This window comes from Epinephelus lanceolatus, chromosome 18 (assembly GCF_041903045.1).
Source record: "Epinephelus lanceolatus isolate andai-2023 chromosome 18, ASM4190304v1, whole genome shotgun sequence".
Taxonomy (NCBI): Eukaryota; Metazoa; Chordata; class Actinopteri; order Perciformes; family Serranidae; genus Epinephelus; species Epinephelus lanceolatus.
This window is the reverse complement of record NC_135751.1, coordinates 24,731,125-24,747,617: the sequence shown is the minus strand read 5'-3', so window position 1 is coordinate 24,747,617 and position 16,493 is coordinate 24,731,125. Positions and strand designations below refer to the sequence as shown.

The 16,493-nt window shown below is 42.7% G+C and overlaps 1 protein-coding gene across 2 annotated transcripts in view; it reads right to left on the bottom strand.

Moving 5' to 3' along the window:
- The window catches only part of prkar1b (protein kinase, cAMP-dependent, regulatory, type I, beta), a 110,350-nt gene that overhangs the window by 79,924 nt on the left and 13,933 nt on the right, over positions 1-16,493 (bottom strand). The window contains exons 1-2 of one of the 2 annotated variants that reach the window (XM_033645294.2): positions 9,501-9,818; positions 3,741-3,911 (exon numbers count right to left, since the gene is read on the bottom strand). In XM_033645294.2, coding sequence (XP_033501185.1) covers positions 3,741-3,911; positions 9,501-9,596 — 267 coding nt within the window. In that variant the 5' untranslated portion in view covers positions 9,597-9,818. Of the gene's footprint in view, positions 1-3,740; positions 3,912-9,500; positions 9,819-16,493 lie in introns of those variants that run through there. The other variant, XM_033645293.2, reaches the window with a different exon arrangement.

Below are 16,493 nucleotides of genomic sequence, written 5' to 3'. Positions count from 1 at the left end.
GTATGCGGAGACGAAGGTTCACACCTCCACATCAGCCATTAAAAAGTGATAATGGACACCGCATTGGACATTATGCCTAGTTGTCTCAGATTAGTTATCTGTGGTGTCAAAGCTTTTGAGAGCATAAATTGAGAGATGTGGAGCTTAACAAATGATGATCAGTAAGCGTGTGCTCGTGAATCTTGAACCTGTCAAAAAGGAATGCAAGTTTGTATTTACAGAAAAATTTGTCTAAATGAAATTTTTATACACCCTGTCACCTTGACTCTAATTTCTGATACAATAATTAGCCTCACTGAATTAGTTTAAAGATAAAAAAACATATAGAAAACATAATGACTAAAACTAATGAACATTTTTGTCCCAAGACTAAAGGGAGATTTATAGTTGTGTGGCAGAGCCTACGCCGTTGTGAACATTTATACTTGTGCGGTGGTGTGTCTGTGTCACCCTGCAGTTACACCTCCAAAACACTAGTTGGCAGCAGAGGTTTCTGTGAAGTGCTGTAAACTTCAGTTGATTCAAAACACACATTAAACACACATTAAACATGGCTTAATAGAGACAATTTCAAACACAAGTACACAAATCAGCTTCACTATAACTCTGGCCTTTATCTGGACACATTTTCCCCGCAAATTTAGCATGCTAATGTTTTTAGCACAAGCCTATGGCATTTTACATTGTATAAATTAGCCTAGAGGCTAGCTGACTTTTTTTCTACTTATATGAAGCCAGGGACAACAGCAACATTTAACAAAGGTAACGTTAAAAAATTCGGCTCCATTACAACTCACAAGATTCACCAACAAAACAACTGTCTTATACTAAACACGTTTTCCAAACAAATATACATGCTAACGTTATTAGCACAAGCCTATAACATTTTACATTGTATAAATTACCCTAGCAACGAGCGGAGATTTCCTCTGCTCATAAACTAGGATAAATCCCTGTAGGATAAATCACACACACAACTTAAAATGCTATTTTAGTGGAGGCTTTATTGTCTTCACAATTTATTGTTTCTTATCTGTGAAATTTAAGTAAATAAAAGCTTTGTTTCCACTGAGAGAAATGGTTTCAGCTTACAATAATAGATAGGAGGGCTGCGCCGCCAGGACGTGTAGTTACATTTCTGGGGAGGTGTGTGTCAGGCTATGGCTCCACGTCAACGCAGAGCCTATGGCGCCGATTCGACACAGAAGTATAAATCCCGCATAATACTGAATCTAAAATACCTGTCAAAATTAACACTGGGGGGCGGGACTTAGCAAAGTGGAAAGAAAGTTAAGATAAAGCCTCATGGGAAAAGATGGATTTCTAATAATTTACCAGCAACGCCTCCAAGCAGCCAATCAAATTCTGTTGCTATATTACATGTGTACTCAATAGTTAGGCCTAAATATTAAAGTAAAAAGTGAAGTTAGGCAAGTGGCAAGTTTAGTATTTGCTTCCATCTGCAATATCCATGCTATGTTTCTTAAACAGCATTACATAAGGTCTGATGTTAGCTATGATACATGCCAAATCCCAAAGAAGTCCCAGAGTCTCTCATTTGATGCCACAGGCCTTTTAAGTCGGAGGAAATATCTGACTCGATGCCCATTTTGTTCCCGCCTTGTCAAGACGGTGTCTACTCTGGTTCCCATCAATCTGATGCCAGCCATGCAATTCATTCTGTTAATGTGATCTCCGGGCCGCCAGGCCTCACAATTTGTTAAGACTCACGGCGCTTTACAGCAAAGCTCTTTTTAATCAGATGAGCAGGGTTAGCTAATTGATTGTGTTCTGTTTAGCAGCTGCAGATTTTCACAGTGGAGTCATTAATGGAATTGATGATGTAGGAAGATGTTGGCACATAGAGTGTGTGTGTGTGTGTGTGTGTGTTACGTCAGAGTACATCAACGGCCAGATGAAATGCTCTCTCATACTGAAGCAATAATGTGCTTTCATCTCCTAATTCAATTTTAATTCACTTTTCTCTGATGGTCTGTTGTGTTCAGTAAGAATTAATTTCTTTTTTCACATGCGGCTGACGTGGCTGTGTGAGTCGTGATACGTGTAAGTTGGTGCGTGTGTGTGTGTGTGTGTGTGTGTGACTGTCCGTGAGATAGTGAAGGACACTGAAGAAAATGAGGCTGGAGCTGGAAGCAGGCTTGTTGCCACAATACATAACTGCAGCGTCTGGTAAAGACCTCAGAGCCACAAACACAAATGCATGTCGGGTGAGTGCACACACCTGACACACACACACACACACACGTGCTGCATGCTCCAGTGGCCATGTGATTACAGCGTGGTGATGGGGGTTCATGCACTTTTGTCATTACCCAGCAATTAATGGCGTGTCAAGTTAATTACAAATGAACAAGCAAGGCAATGATACAATGGCTAAGGTGTGTATGTATGTACAGTTTACAAGAGTGTGTGCGTGTCTGCATGTGTAAAGGTGAGTTATAGTTTCTGGCTAAGGAGCACACTTTCCAAAAGCTCCGTTAAATTGTGGGTGGACACATGACAGTTGGCAAGATGCAAGATAAATCTAAAAGCTGCCTTGCTGTCCAGAATGAGAAAACATGAAGTCACACAGTGTATTTACACGCACAGCTTTCTACAGTAAGCCTATTTCTTAATCAGCAATCACAGTGTATGAGGAGCCTTGTGTGTGTAGGGTATGTATGCATGTAACCAGGGTTCCTATCAGCTCTTTAAATGTACGCATGTGCATGACAAAGAATTAAGATAAGGAAAGCACTCCAGGAGGAAGCAAGATATCTGATTACAATGAGAAATGCATCCTCCTAATCAGAATAATTTAATTCAAAGGCCTAAACTGGAACAATGTAGCCTCCAGAAGTAAATCGGTTATATCAATAAATGATGAATGAATAAATCAGTTTCTACAGATTATTTCCTACATAACCTGATTTTTCTAGGTAATCTGGTGTCTCTAAAATGGGAACGGTTCCATTAGTACTGTCCAAACCTTTTCACATAAACAGAAAAAAGCACACCGAACTGATCTTAACCGTACTGCTTGGTGGCTTAAATGTAATGAAGATACCCTGACATGTGCGAGTCAAGGTGGTTGTGGTTTTTAGCTCATTTAGAGCAAAGCAAATACGACTGGCATGATTAAAAACAGTTTCTCTGTTCAGCACATCTTTAAATTTCATGATGAAGCTGTCAACTATCTGCAAAAACCTAGTCTAGAGAGTCTATCAACGCATCTGTGCTGAACATCAGCCCAGTAGCTGAGTTACAAACTGTGTATTTTGCTGGAAATATATTCGCTGAAGTGTCCAAGTCTGTTCATTAACTGCTGTCATAAATTTACACGGCTGATCTCCCACTGTCACGACGTTTCGATGAATGTGTTTGTATTCGTGCTCTTAAGTGGGCGTTGACAGAACGGCAGCTTTGTGTCTGACAAATAAACAACAATTAACCTCGATGTCTGCTTGATGTTTTTGACTGTGTTTTGAATTTCTCATCCTGGGGAGGGCTTTGGATAAGCCCCCTGTCACTCATGCATTTCTTACGTTAGGAATTGTTCAGTAATTGTGCAAATACATAAGCAATAATCTGCTAGTTCATATGTACGCATTGATTGCATGTATCTGTGTGCGAGCATGTTGATGAGTTTGTGTAAACACGTTGGGTATACACTAACTGTGTGTGTCAGTACGTGTCTGTGCGTAGATGTTTGCGTATCGCATCCATCTTCTGATGCTGACCTTGCGTACGTAGCTGACAGCGTCCTCTTCAGTGTAGACCTCTGCGCTGACCCCTCCCCTGCGGCGCCGGGCCTTGACAACAGGGTTGGGCGGTGGGGGAGAAACCTCATCATCGTGTGAGTCTGACTGGCTGTTAGATTTCTGGCGTGCCATGATCTGCTTGCATTCTTCCTGTGAAAACAAGAGGAGAGACCTGACTGTTAGAGGGACACGCGCAGAGAGCGGGACACAGAGGGAGAGAAAAAAGGTGGTAAAAATATAAATAAGCAGGTGGTCTTCTCTTGAAAGAGGTTCTAATGCTCTTCCTTATTTTCTGTCAAATCCTTTCTGTTACAACATCAGATGTTCATATTGTATGTGGCCAAAGTTTCAAATAATAAGGTAAACAAATGTAAAAGAAATCCCTGTGAGCAAAACCCTCACACCTCAGACCGTTCTGAATACTTTGTTTTTTACACTTTGGCTACAAGATAGCATCAGATAGTGTTAGATTTTTAACATGTTCATCTACTCCAGGCACGTGTTTACATTACTTAGCCTACACTGCTACATGTAGCTACATGCTAACATCAGGAAAATGTCGAGTCTTGGCTGCTGATTCTGTTCATTTCTCTCTGATTTTGGATCGTAGTTCCGCTGAAACATGCCCAGTTGTAAGGATTATGGTTTAGAAGTAAGGACGTCAACAGCTAATCGTTAATCAGTTAACTGCTGATTGGTTATGAATGTCGGTTTATAGGTTAATTTTGCTAGTCTTCAGTTTATTGCGCTGTATACCAACCGGGTCTGGTGGGAATTAGCGGTGCTGCTCATTCTGTGATTGCTGTTAACGCTGTCCAGACCCAACAGCATTGCTCTGGATACATTGTGCCCACCCTCCAGTCTCCCCCCAGGTTGCCACAGTGAATAAGCGACTCAGTTTTGAGCCGCAAACCCCCTTTAGCATTTTTAACTGTGTTATCAGTAGCCCTTTTTAAATACGAATTGTGCAAATTTGCAGGAAAGCCCAATCAGTCTTTTTTCAGCATTGGCAGTATAAAAACAGGGTCAGGGAGTGCAGCAAAATGCTGCCTGCCTACTTTTGTTATAAATACAGAATGTGTCTTTCATGTTTGCGTTTCCCTCTGCTTGCTAATTCCTGCTATCACCTGTTTCCTGTTTATCCACCGCCGGTGGGTCGCACGTGCGGTGTCATCAACAGCTCCTCCCACAAGTCATCAACAGCCCCTCCCGTGGCGGAAGGGCGCCTCGTTCTTTTTAAACCAAAAAGGTTCCGCCAATCGGATCAACTAGCCAATCCAGCCCTGTGTGTCTAAACACTCGCAGCTTGCCGGCAAAATGGCCCAACATTCGCCGAAAATCTGGCAGTGTAAAAGGGGCTAGTGTTAGCACCGTTAGCAGTGTCAGCACAGCTAGTGGTGCTAACAGTTTTAGCACTGCTAAAGGGGTTTTGTGGCTCAAAATGAAGCCACTTTCTCAGTAGGGGGACCTAGGGGGAGGGGCTGCCATGTTTCCACATTTTCCTGGTGGTGAGACGGTGTTACCGGCAGTAATTGCCATATGACTGGTGCTCCTGGTACCTAGCTCCTCCTAGATATCTACCCAAGCAGTGAGCGGTGTAGAGTGACGAAAGATAGCTACCCAGTGGGGATAAAAGGCTGGGTAGTGGGTACTATGTTTTCGCATGATAGTGCGGCTAGCTAGCTATCTGTCTTCAAAGCCAATAGAAAATAAAACGGGAATAATTTGCATCACAAAGCATTATAATTTCACCACCTCTAAATTCATAGCGCTATGAAATGCAGCGCTAATACTAAAAGGTAAGGCCTCTTGCATTTCACGTCATGTTGTATATTCTGTCTTACTTGCCGGTTAATGGATGTCGGGCTATTTAAAGCAAAATTAACTGAAACCGCTTTCACTGGTAAGAGATGCCGAGTTGGCAGCCAAGAGTGCAGATACTGAAGACCCGGAAACACTGACCAATCAGAGCAGACTGAGCTTTTTTCGAAGGTGGTCTTATAGAGACAGGCACTAGAGAGTGTTTTAGACAGAGGGTGAGTACAAGTGTTCCAGCATAGACATTATGAGGAAAATAAAGTGTCTTTTCAAATATCAAAGCATGTAAACATGTCCTAGTAGAAACCCAAAGTACAAGTATGAACCTGAAAATAAGCATAACTGGTCTCCTTTGTGTGGAAAAAATAGATATAACTACTATGGTAGCTTCAGGCAAGACAAACAAGATCTGAAAGCATCTGTTATTCTTTTACCTCACAAACGATCACATGAAGACGGGCTGACAAACCTCTCCGAACACACTCTTTCTAACATGGCGCATCACGTGGATTCTTAATCGGGTCAGATAACATAACAGGTTTGTATAAACCTCAGAGAAAGTGCAGTGGATGTGTCCTAGTCCTGAGTGCACGTTGTCTGGACATCTGGCTGCTATAGTATGAAGTGAAAGTCATCAAATATTGATATCTGCAGGCCTGAACATGCAGAGAGAAGAAGGTTCAGCCAGGTACTCTCCTCCTCTCAGATAATGAACAACAAGGAATACAGACATCAAAGGGGAGACAGGCTGCCTCCGGCTGACAATTGTTTCGACTGCTGAACACTCTGCAGGTGATGAATTATTGATTGCACACTTGATTAACACATTAGCATAAGTACACAATAAACCACTGTAGTCTTGTTAATGTGTGAAAGTGTTGCAGGATAAGGGCAATGAGATAATAGTTTACGTGAAGGTAGCCAGCATCCACTGTCTGCTTTGTGTATTTCTAAAAAGTATCTGTGCAGAACAAACAATGACTGGTGTGTATCTGTGTGCAACTGCCGGCACTGTGCATTTATTCCTTTATTTGAGTGCGTTAGTGTGTCTAATAGCACAGTGGGGACTGGGTTGGCAGCAGTATTATTCACCACCATATTTTTTTGGTACAGTAACAGTTTCATTTGTTAGCTGGTTCACTGCATTGCTGCTGTGTAGTCAGAAATAAACAAAGGTGTCTCAAAGGGACTCCCGACAGGCAAGTAGCAAGAGGTGGCACTCTCACACTGCAGTACAGGAACACCACACCAACAGAAATAAACATGACCAGGGAGGGAAAGGATGTCAAGATGAAGGGAGGCAGGCAGCTGGGTAATGTGTCTGGTCAGCTCTGCTGCTCCATCACATGAGCAAGCTGGGTTGATAACAAGTTTTTGTCTTGGTTTAATCACGAGACGAACATTGAACAATTTTCAAATCAACTATATTCGCGACAGTTTGTAATAGGAATGTTCATGATTAGGGTGGCTCATTGGTGCAGTGGTTAGCACTGTCGCCTCACAGCAAGAAGGTTTCGAATCCACCAGCGAGCTCGGGCCCTTCTGTGCGGAGTATGCATGTTCCCCCCGTGCTGCTGTGGGCATTCTTCGAGTACTCCGGTTTCCTCCCACAGTCCAAAGACATGCAGGTTAACTGGTGACTCAAAATTGCCCATAGGTGTGAATTTGAGCGTGAATGGTGTGTCAGCCCTGTGATAGCCTGAGTGTACCCCATAATATGAATATGAATGAATTATTGAATCTTCATGATTAATTGATGATTGGTGAGTTTATTGTTCAGTGTTAACAAGGAGTTACAAACACTTAACAAGATATCCTATTAGTCAATCCAGTTAGATTGTTGTCAGTAGACAGAGCAGCCTGTTTCATTGTTCTATTTAATGTAGGAATTGACCTTTTGCTAAGCCCTGTTCCCAGGCCAGATGAGACATGTTATCCCTCCAGTGTGTTCTGGGTCTGCCCCGGGGCCTCCTACCAGTGGGATGTGCCAAAAACACCTCCAACTGGAGGCACCCAGGAGGCATCCTGGTCAGATGTCCGAACCACCTCAACTGACACCTTTCAGTGCGAAGGAGCAGCGGCTCTACTCCAAGCTCCCTGCGGATGTCCGAACTCTTTACCCTCTCTATCTAACCTACCCTACCCTATCTCCCAACCACCCCACGGAGGAAACTCATTTCGGCCGCTTGTATCCACAATCCCATTCTTTTGGTCACTACCCAGAGCTCATGACCATAGGTAAGGGTTGGGACGTAGATGGACCAGTAAATCGAAAGCTTTGCCTTCCAGCTCAGCTCCCTCTTCACCATGATAGTCCAGTACAGTGCCTGCATCACTGCTTCTATGATAGCAGACTAAATGTTTTTCAGATTGATAAATAATACGAAAAAGAAATTTCAAGACATTACCTTGGGCTTACACACATTGCGATGGGCATTTCTCACTATTAAAAAGACCAAAACAATCAGCAGATTCCTCGATAATGTGAGTAATCGCTAGTTGCAGCCCTAGCTCAGACTTTTTGACATTTAAGAACATTTAAATCTATGAATAAAGCATTTACTCAGGTTTTATTAATTTGAGTTTTTTGTTTTGTTTTTCTAATCCAACAACCGATATAAATAATTTAAAGCATTTTGTATTCTATAACCTTTTAATACCTAATCAATTATTCACCATTAACAAGGACAGTAATCAATTAGGGAAACTGCTTGTTCACACCACCACGAGCAAATGCAGACAAAGATGCATAGAAGACGCATAATGCGTCCGGGTTTTTGCCACTATTGAGTTCATACCACCACCTCCAAATTTTAAATCCACCATTTTCTATGAAATATAAGAGAGGTAACTTTTTTTTCTCTTCAAGGGGAAAAGAAAAAAAAAAAGAAGACCTGGAGCAGCTGAGAGCAGAGTGATTACCGAGTGCCTTGAGGAGGGAGCGCAAATTGCTGCTGCTTCACTCTGCTCATACACTGGGGAGGGAGGGAAAGACAGAGACAGAGAGGAAGAGAGAGACGACCTGTGTCAGAGAGATCGCACAGATGACACAAACACAGAGTACCAGTGCGAGAGGTGGCGGTGAGGAGACTGTCATATTACCTGAAAACGGAGACAAACAAAACTGTCACCTCACAACTCGGCACTTCTCTGCACATTCTTTCTCAACTATCTGTCTCTATCATCCTGGCAGCATAATGTAACGGGGACGAAAACAGTAACACGGCGATGCTGTAACGAGACAAAACAGCAGCCAGTTCGTGACACACTTCATCTTGTACTTTTCACTGATGATCTTTTTGTCACAGTCTGTCTCTGTTTGACTTTGTGTCTCTCCTGCTAATTGCATCCTGAGGTTACTGTGACGCTTTGCTCGCTGTTGGTGTAAAACAGTGGGATAATGCAGATCACACACACACACATACACACTCACTTCTTGCTTACGCAGAGTCACTGCCTGAGGGAACACAGCCAGCAGGAGGAGAAGAGGGGAGGCAGAGCCAGAGAGCAGCATCAAAACACGCACACACACTCTCCAAAACACATGCACAGACAGACTGCAGGGGAAGAGGAGCACTCACACACTCCACCTTAATCAAGGAGGAAAGGTCTGCATTCAGATAACACACCATACTCTCTGAACACAAATCCAAAACAAACGCTTCCCTCCCTTTGAAGCACTGCAAATGCAAATATCTTCCTCTCCTCACGCTGGAAAGAAACTACAAGTCAGAATCACAAACTAGCAAACACAGTCAACACACACACACACTCAAACTAGGAAGCATCTTGCAACAAAACACATGCTTCAACAACAAACACAGTGTTGTATACTACTTGTCTACTCTTGCCTCTATGAGACCATACAGGTTAGCTCCAGGAGGCTAACTAAAGGCTACGTTTGTTAGCAGAGGTATTTACCATGGCACGGGGGGCCCCTGGCCAGGCGTGCTGTGTGTCCCTCAGCCTGTCAGAGGCACCAGCAGGCATCGACTCAAAGTGTGTCAAAGAGTGCATGGGAATCAGCACACGTGGATCCCCATCTCATACACACCTGACACACATGTCACACCGCAGCAGCAGCATTTTCCCATACTAGCACAGCGACCGCTGTGTGTGTGTGTATGTGTGAGTGTGAGCACTCAGCTTTGAGTGTGTGTGCGAGCAATCAGAGAATCCAAGTTTGTGCCTGAGAGAGAGTGGGGGAGCACCAGCGGCAAAATGTCTGCAATCCCCACGACACAGCGGCCGAAGAACGAGACTACTGATGAAAACACTGATCGCAGCAAAAAGCCTGTCTCTCCATCGCTCCTGCGCAACCCTCTGTCTCTGCTTTCCAGCCCTTTCTCTCTCCCTCTCCCTTTCTCTTGCACACACACACACGCTCACAATCAGGTGGCGCAATGAGCGGGCTCCTCTCGCTTCCCCCCCATCACTATGACAACTGGGTACTGTGAGCATCCTGAATAGTTGGTGGTGAGTCTGAGCAGGAAATACACACACGCACCAGTTCTGACGCCTGTTGACATTTTGTCTCTCTGTTGCTCACACATCTACAGTGATTCACAGAAGCGAAAACATCACTCCCGTCAATACGGACTTCTGTTCTGACCAAATGGCGTGTCTTTTGTATGTTCTGTACCAGCAAATGGCCCCAAACATTTCCATCATGGTTCCATACATTCCCATTGTGTGCCAGACGCTGTTCTGTACCATGCAGTGTCTTTCTCCCTCCTTAGTGATCTCCAGCCCCACCCACACGCTCTCCTCTTAGGTCAGAGGGTCAGGCATCAAGTGAGGACTTTGTGTCTGGCTCTAACAAGTCCTCATACTGTTCTGGCCCCAGTGCTCAAGCATAGCGACACAGAACACATGTGCAGCATGACTTTTGGTGTCTCGTAAGCGTAAACGCATCTACACAGGAGTAGGGATAGACCGATATGGATTTTTTAGGGCCGATGCTAATACAGATTTTTTTCTATCACCCTTAGCCGATGACCAATTATGGACTGCCGATTTTCTTGAGCCGATATTTGGGGCCGATACTGCTTTTGCTCCCTCAATTTACATAAAAAAAAAAAAGACACAATGATAACAAATATTACAGGTCTCAAGTTTAAAATAAGAAACATTTATTGAACAGTAAAAAATACTAAAACAAGATGGAAAGTTGAGGTAGAACAGGTAGAATATTATTATTATTATTATTATTATACATTCAAATAAAAAAAAAGAGTTCAGTGCTCTTAAATCTTCCAGTAATGTCTTTATAAAATAAACAAATATTTAAGCTGAAGTATAAATAAAACAACAACTAGTGTACATAGTAGGATTCAACAGCTTTGTTCAACTTAACCACATACTTTCAAATGAAAAAAAGTGCCAGGGAAAAATAAATCCGCGAACCCACACACGTATCGGCCGATGCCGATACAAGTAAAAAACTCAAATATCGGCCCGATATATCGGCCGGCCGATGTATCGGTCTATCCTTACACAGGAGGCACCATTAGTCCAAGGTGAGCTGAGAACAATGTGTCTTTAGCAGCAACACAGGCAAACTTTTTCTTGCTTTAGCTATTCTGTGGCAACACACAGGCCACACAGTGTGAGGCAGTGCCATTAATCATTTCCAGGGCTATGCACAGTAGCTAAGCAAAACACATCTGCAGCTGTTTTTTGCAACTTTTACCTTTTTGCTATCTATCTCAATCGAGGGTGGTGTCATTTCTATTTCAAACAACATTAAATATCTCTCCAAAAGCAAAGCACTCTTCTTTTAATACCCTGCCATCTATTTCATTTATGTACCAATATGTTCTACTCTATAATCAGTGCTATAAGCCGATGTCAGACTCTCTTTGCTCTCCCTCCTTCTCTTCTCTGCACTCCCTGCGTCATCATCGGCGGCTGGATGCCAAACAGAGAGGACAGGAGAGGAGGGAGAGGAGCGAAGATAGAGGACACAGGCGTAAGCAGGACACAGAAGCTCTGTAAGGAAAGCGGGCTTTCCATTAGAGACAGTGGGTGACTGTGGGTCAGAGATTAAACCAAAGAATGGAGGCACAGACAAAAGATGACACACACATGCAATCCCATCCGCACTCTCTCGATTGAAAGTCACTGTTATTAAAGCATTATCAATTCCAGTTTCAACTCATTTACGGATGATGAGTCATATTAAAATGGGCCTCTCCTGTTTTGTCCATTCCCTGAACCAATTTGCACCAAGCAGAAATGAACAAAAAAGTTATGACTAACTCATCCTAATGGCTATGACTAACCAATATTAACAAGCCCAACCACCCATCACGCTCAGAGCAAAAAGCGTTGAACCCATCAGAGAGGCTCAGAGGGCTCAAAGCACAAATAAATCCAAATATCTTTTCTTCCACAAAGTTAATTTCTGATATTAGTCAGAAAAAAAGGAAGCATCCATAAGCGATTACCTTAGGTGGCCCTAATCCAGTGACGGAGGCAACTTCACTCTCCGCTGCCAGGGCTGAAAGCATGCGAGTGAACCAAAAACAACAAGGTACCGCACACACATACACAGACATACACACACAGGTAATGAAGCATGGAGAGCTGATCCACCAGCGGAGCTAACAGTCCACTCATCACTCTGTTCCACACCATTACAGCACCACAATGGACAGAAAGTTCGCTGCTGTGTTAGGACTGCGTGTGTGTGCTGGGCTGACCTCCTGGCTATGAAATGATGTTCACTCTCTATATGGTTGCAACAAACACGCACACACAAACTTGTTTTTCTATCCTAATGGCAGCTCTCCATTACTGACATTTATTTTTTTCTAATCCATTGTCTAATCCAACTGCTGAAACATTATCATTAACAAACATTAATTCTAACCCTTTACACTACAACCAAGTTTTAAAGAAGTATTTCATTGCATGAAAGATGGTCTTTACATAAAACTGTGACACAAATACTTTTTAAATTGGTTCTGTTTGTCATTGATGCTGCTCTGTTCTGCTCCCAGGGGGTCTTTGCTGCTGCTCCCCTGCCTTAGGCTTTCCATGTAAGCACATGGAAGGGCAGTGAGGTTTGTTCTCTCTGCCTCAAGCTTTACTCGTTTGCACGTGGAAGGGCAGAGTGGTGTGCTCTCTCTGCCTTAAGTCTTTCCACATAGGCGCATGGAAGGGCAGAGAAGTGTGCTCTCTCCACCTTAGGGTTTCCATGTATGCGTGTGGAAGAGGCTTTCTGCATAGGCCGAGAAAAGGCAGAGAGGCCCCAGAACAGAGCCATAATGCCAAATATAATACTGCAAATGGAAATAAAGTTTTCTTTGACCAAAGTGTTCCTGACTAATAAATGTTTCTGAAAACATTTGAGGCAAGGAATACACAACACAGTAACACAATCTAGGTTCGTTTTTGATTCGGCCTGCTTAGTTTTACAATTGAATCCCAGATTTTTCAGCCTCCGTTTTTCCAAAAGCAGGAAAAAGTATGCCACCCTGATCAGAAATTCTCATTTTACAGCTACACTGTGCACTAAAATAGTTTTCTGGAGACATTTTAGGTGAGAAATAGGCAATACAGTAACAGAATCTTGGTTTATATTTGATCAGCACTGCTTAGTTTTACAGTTTGATCAGAGTTTGGTCTGGGGAAGGGGGAAGGCAGCTCTTTCTCTTAAAGCATACTAAACATACGGAAATGTGGAAGTCCAATCTGTAGTTTAGGCAGAAGCCCTAGAGCGAGCAAAATCGGCTGGATGAGAGACACATTTCATCCAAGCTGGGAGATGAGCAGGGAGATCTGGGTGCTGGTAAGATGGAGGGAAGTTTAACCACGGTTCATTTACACATACCACCCATGTTGTTATGATACAAAGCTGATTTTCAATCAGCAAAGTATCCCTTTAAGTCTAAAGTAAACATGTGGGGATCAGCCTTTCTATTCCCGCGTAATTATGAGTAAACTGTTGCGACACTATGACAGCAGCTACAGAGAACTGACAGCCTCTTAGCATGAGCAACACTCATACCCTGCTCCTCACATCACAAGTACAGTCGTTTTTATGCTTGCAGGATGTTTGTGGGAGTTCTTTCGGTATCGAGGGCTCACTGTTGAGTGCTTTGAGTACTTTTGGTAAATCTACAACACAAGTTTCAAATCAAGACTACACCGTGCAGCCTATGAATTAACAGTGAAAGGGAATTCTTTACCGGTGAGATGCTGCTGGTATGTTGAATTAAAAAAAAGAAAATGAAGATATCTGGATTAAATTGCTTAACTGCTCAGGCACACATCCTTAGCTTGAGTCTGTATCTATATCTTGTCTATATCTCTTTTGCTGTCTCTCCTAGCGCTTTAGATCGAAATGCTTTACACCTGACACTTTTTTCTCTTCCTCTCACACCAACCAGAGATAAGTTGGGAAGGGAGGAGGGATGTGACGGGCAGATGACAGAGGACAAAGAAGGACCACCAGGGAATCCGGGGCTGGGGGTCCAATTTACCTGGAGGGGCCCCAGGGTGGGCCTTGAAGGAGGTTTAGGCCTGGGTCACTGCGTGCACCTTGGGCTAATCTGACAGAATACCCTGCTCCCAGCATGGTGGTGATGAGTGAACACAGAGGCTGGAGACACTATTTACACCATGCTACAAAACTTGTGTATGGGACATAGTGTTTGTGACTCTGAACTGAATCCTTTAGACCTTTGCTGCTAATATGCTTTTTGCATACACATCACTGGTACACACAAATGTAGACTGATCAAAATAGTCATAGAGCAGATCAAGAGAAAGACCGGGACAACATCAAAGAAACAAAAGGAAAAGTCAAAGACGGGAGATCATCAAAAACTAAACCTAATTCTCCTCTAAATGTTCTCTGTGGACTCAACAAACAACCAAACCCTTCTGACAAATTGTCAATCAGAGGCCTTTGAAGGGACTAGCGGATTTGTTATGATAGCTCCTGGTGACAGCTGAATGGCTAGCAGCACGGAAAGGCTTCTCATCTTACAGGGGACGGCGAGACAGAGGCTGATTGACTGATGGACAGACAGACAGAGAGTGAGGGTCTCTACCATAAAGCAATGTGAAGGGATTTTCCACAGGCAGAGCTGATGCAGCAGGGTTTACATTTGACATGCTTTATAATGTTGAGGGAAGCACCTATAATCAGCGCAACACTGGCCTAAATATAGTAGAGGTGTAGAGACACAAACATCACACCTGTGTATCCTGATTCTGCTGTTGTCTTTCTTTTCTGATGCTGTTTTGTTACATTTTAAAACCAAAAAAAGAAGAAAACATCAAGGTTCCAGGGGTATGAAGTACTAGCAATAATTGAATTTAAATATGACTTTTCTTAGGGTAGTTACAACATGCTTAGATAGTCACAACGTGCAATAAAAATAGCATGAATAGTAAACAAAAAATGAAATAAATAAAAAATATTAATAAAACAATAATATAGTATAAGAGCTGAAAAAATAAGAATAAAAAGAATACGCTATTTAGCCAACAAACAGAAAACTAATCAAAAACTATTTTTATAATTGATTTAAGTTATCATGTTTTGCTGAAACTGCCACCATATGCTGAAAGAAAAATCATGTCCCTCCCCTTCCTACTGCCTCCAATGGCATTTGTTACTGTGGAGTACCGAAAACAACCAATCAGAACCAAGGAGTCTCTAAAGCAGATGTCAGACATGTCATTCACTGCTTGCATCTGTGGTCAAACTGTCAAACGAGGCAGCGCTGATTAAATATGAATCAAGATTCTGCTACTGTGGTGCCTTTTTCTCATCTCGTGTTTTCAGAGACATACTTTAGTGTACTGTTTAGCTGTAAAATGAAAAAAGTTTGGGACCCGGCTTCCATTTTGGAAACATTTAACTAAAGTACCAAGCGCCGCCCACTGGCTAGACCAACCTTCTCATTTCACATCTAAACAGTATACTAAAATATGTTTCTGAAAACACTTAAGTTGAAAAATAGGCAATGTAGTAACACAGTCTTGATTCATAATTGATCAGAGCTGCCTGGTTTGGCAGTTTGATTGCCATTTATGAGCAACGATTGACATGATTGACAGCTGCTCTGATTGGTTGTGTTCATTTATGTGCTTTAAAGGAAATGGCCACTTTAGAATGAAAATACACACAGTGCTTCCTCACCCTCCTGCTGACAAGAAGTCCAGTGTAGTTTTTTAATCCACAAAATTCATTCGGGGTATCGGAGGATAGCAGCTAGTTGGAATAACAGCTACACTTGAAGTGCATGGAACCCACATTTTGAAAATGTAATTAAACTCCGCTAATCCATTTCAAAAACGTCAGAACGGCTTGTCCGTCGTAATCCAAGTGCCCTGAAGCCGCAGCATGCAAAATTGACTTGAAAAGACATAATTTACTCCACTTTTATAGCATCATTTCTCACCGTGGTCAGTTAGCCTAGCCTGCAGGAGTGCTGTGTTTACATGGCAACTCGCGCAAGACTTGATAACTAGCACCACCACTAGCCATCAGATAGTAAATTACGTCTTTTCAAGTCAATTTTGCATGCTGCAGCTTCAGGGCACTTGGATTACGACGGACGAGCCGTTCTGACGTTTCTGAAATGGATTAGCGGAGTTTAATTACATTTTCAAAATGTGGGTTCCATGCACTTCAAGTGTAGCTGTTATTCCGGCTAGCTGTTATCCTCCGATACCCGAACGAATTTTGTGGATTAAAAAACTACACTGGACTTCTTGTCGACATGAGGGTCAGTAAGTACTGTCTGTATTTTCATTCTAAAGAGGCCATTTTCTTTAAGGCCATCAGAAGCATCACAAGGCAGAGAAACATGTTTTTTTGTTTTGCAGATTATCTGTCTCAGCTATTGCTGTGTTAGTATAGCTACAGTTTCAGGAAATGTGACAAAAAAGTTC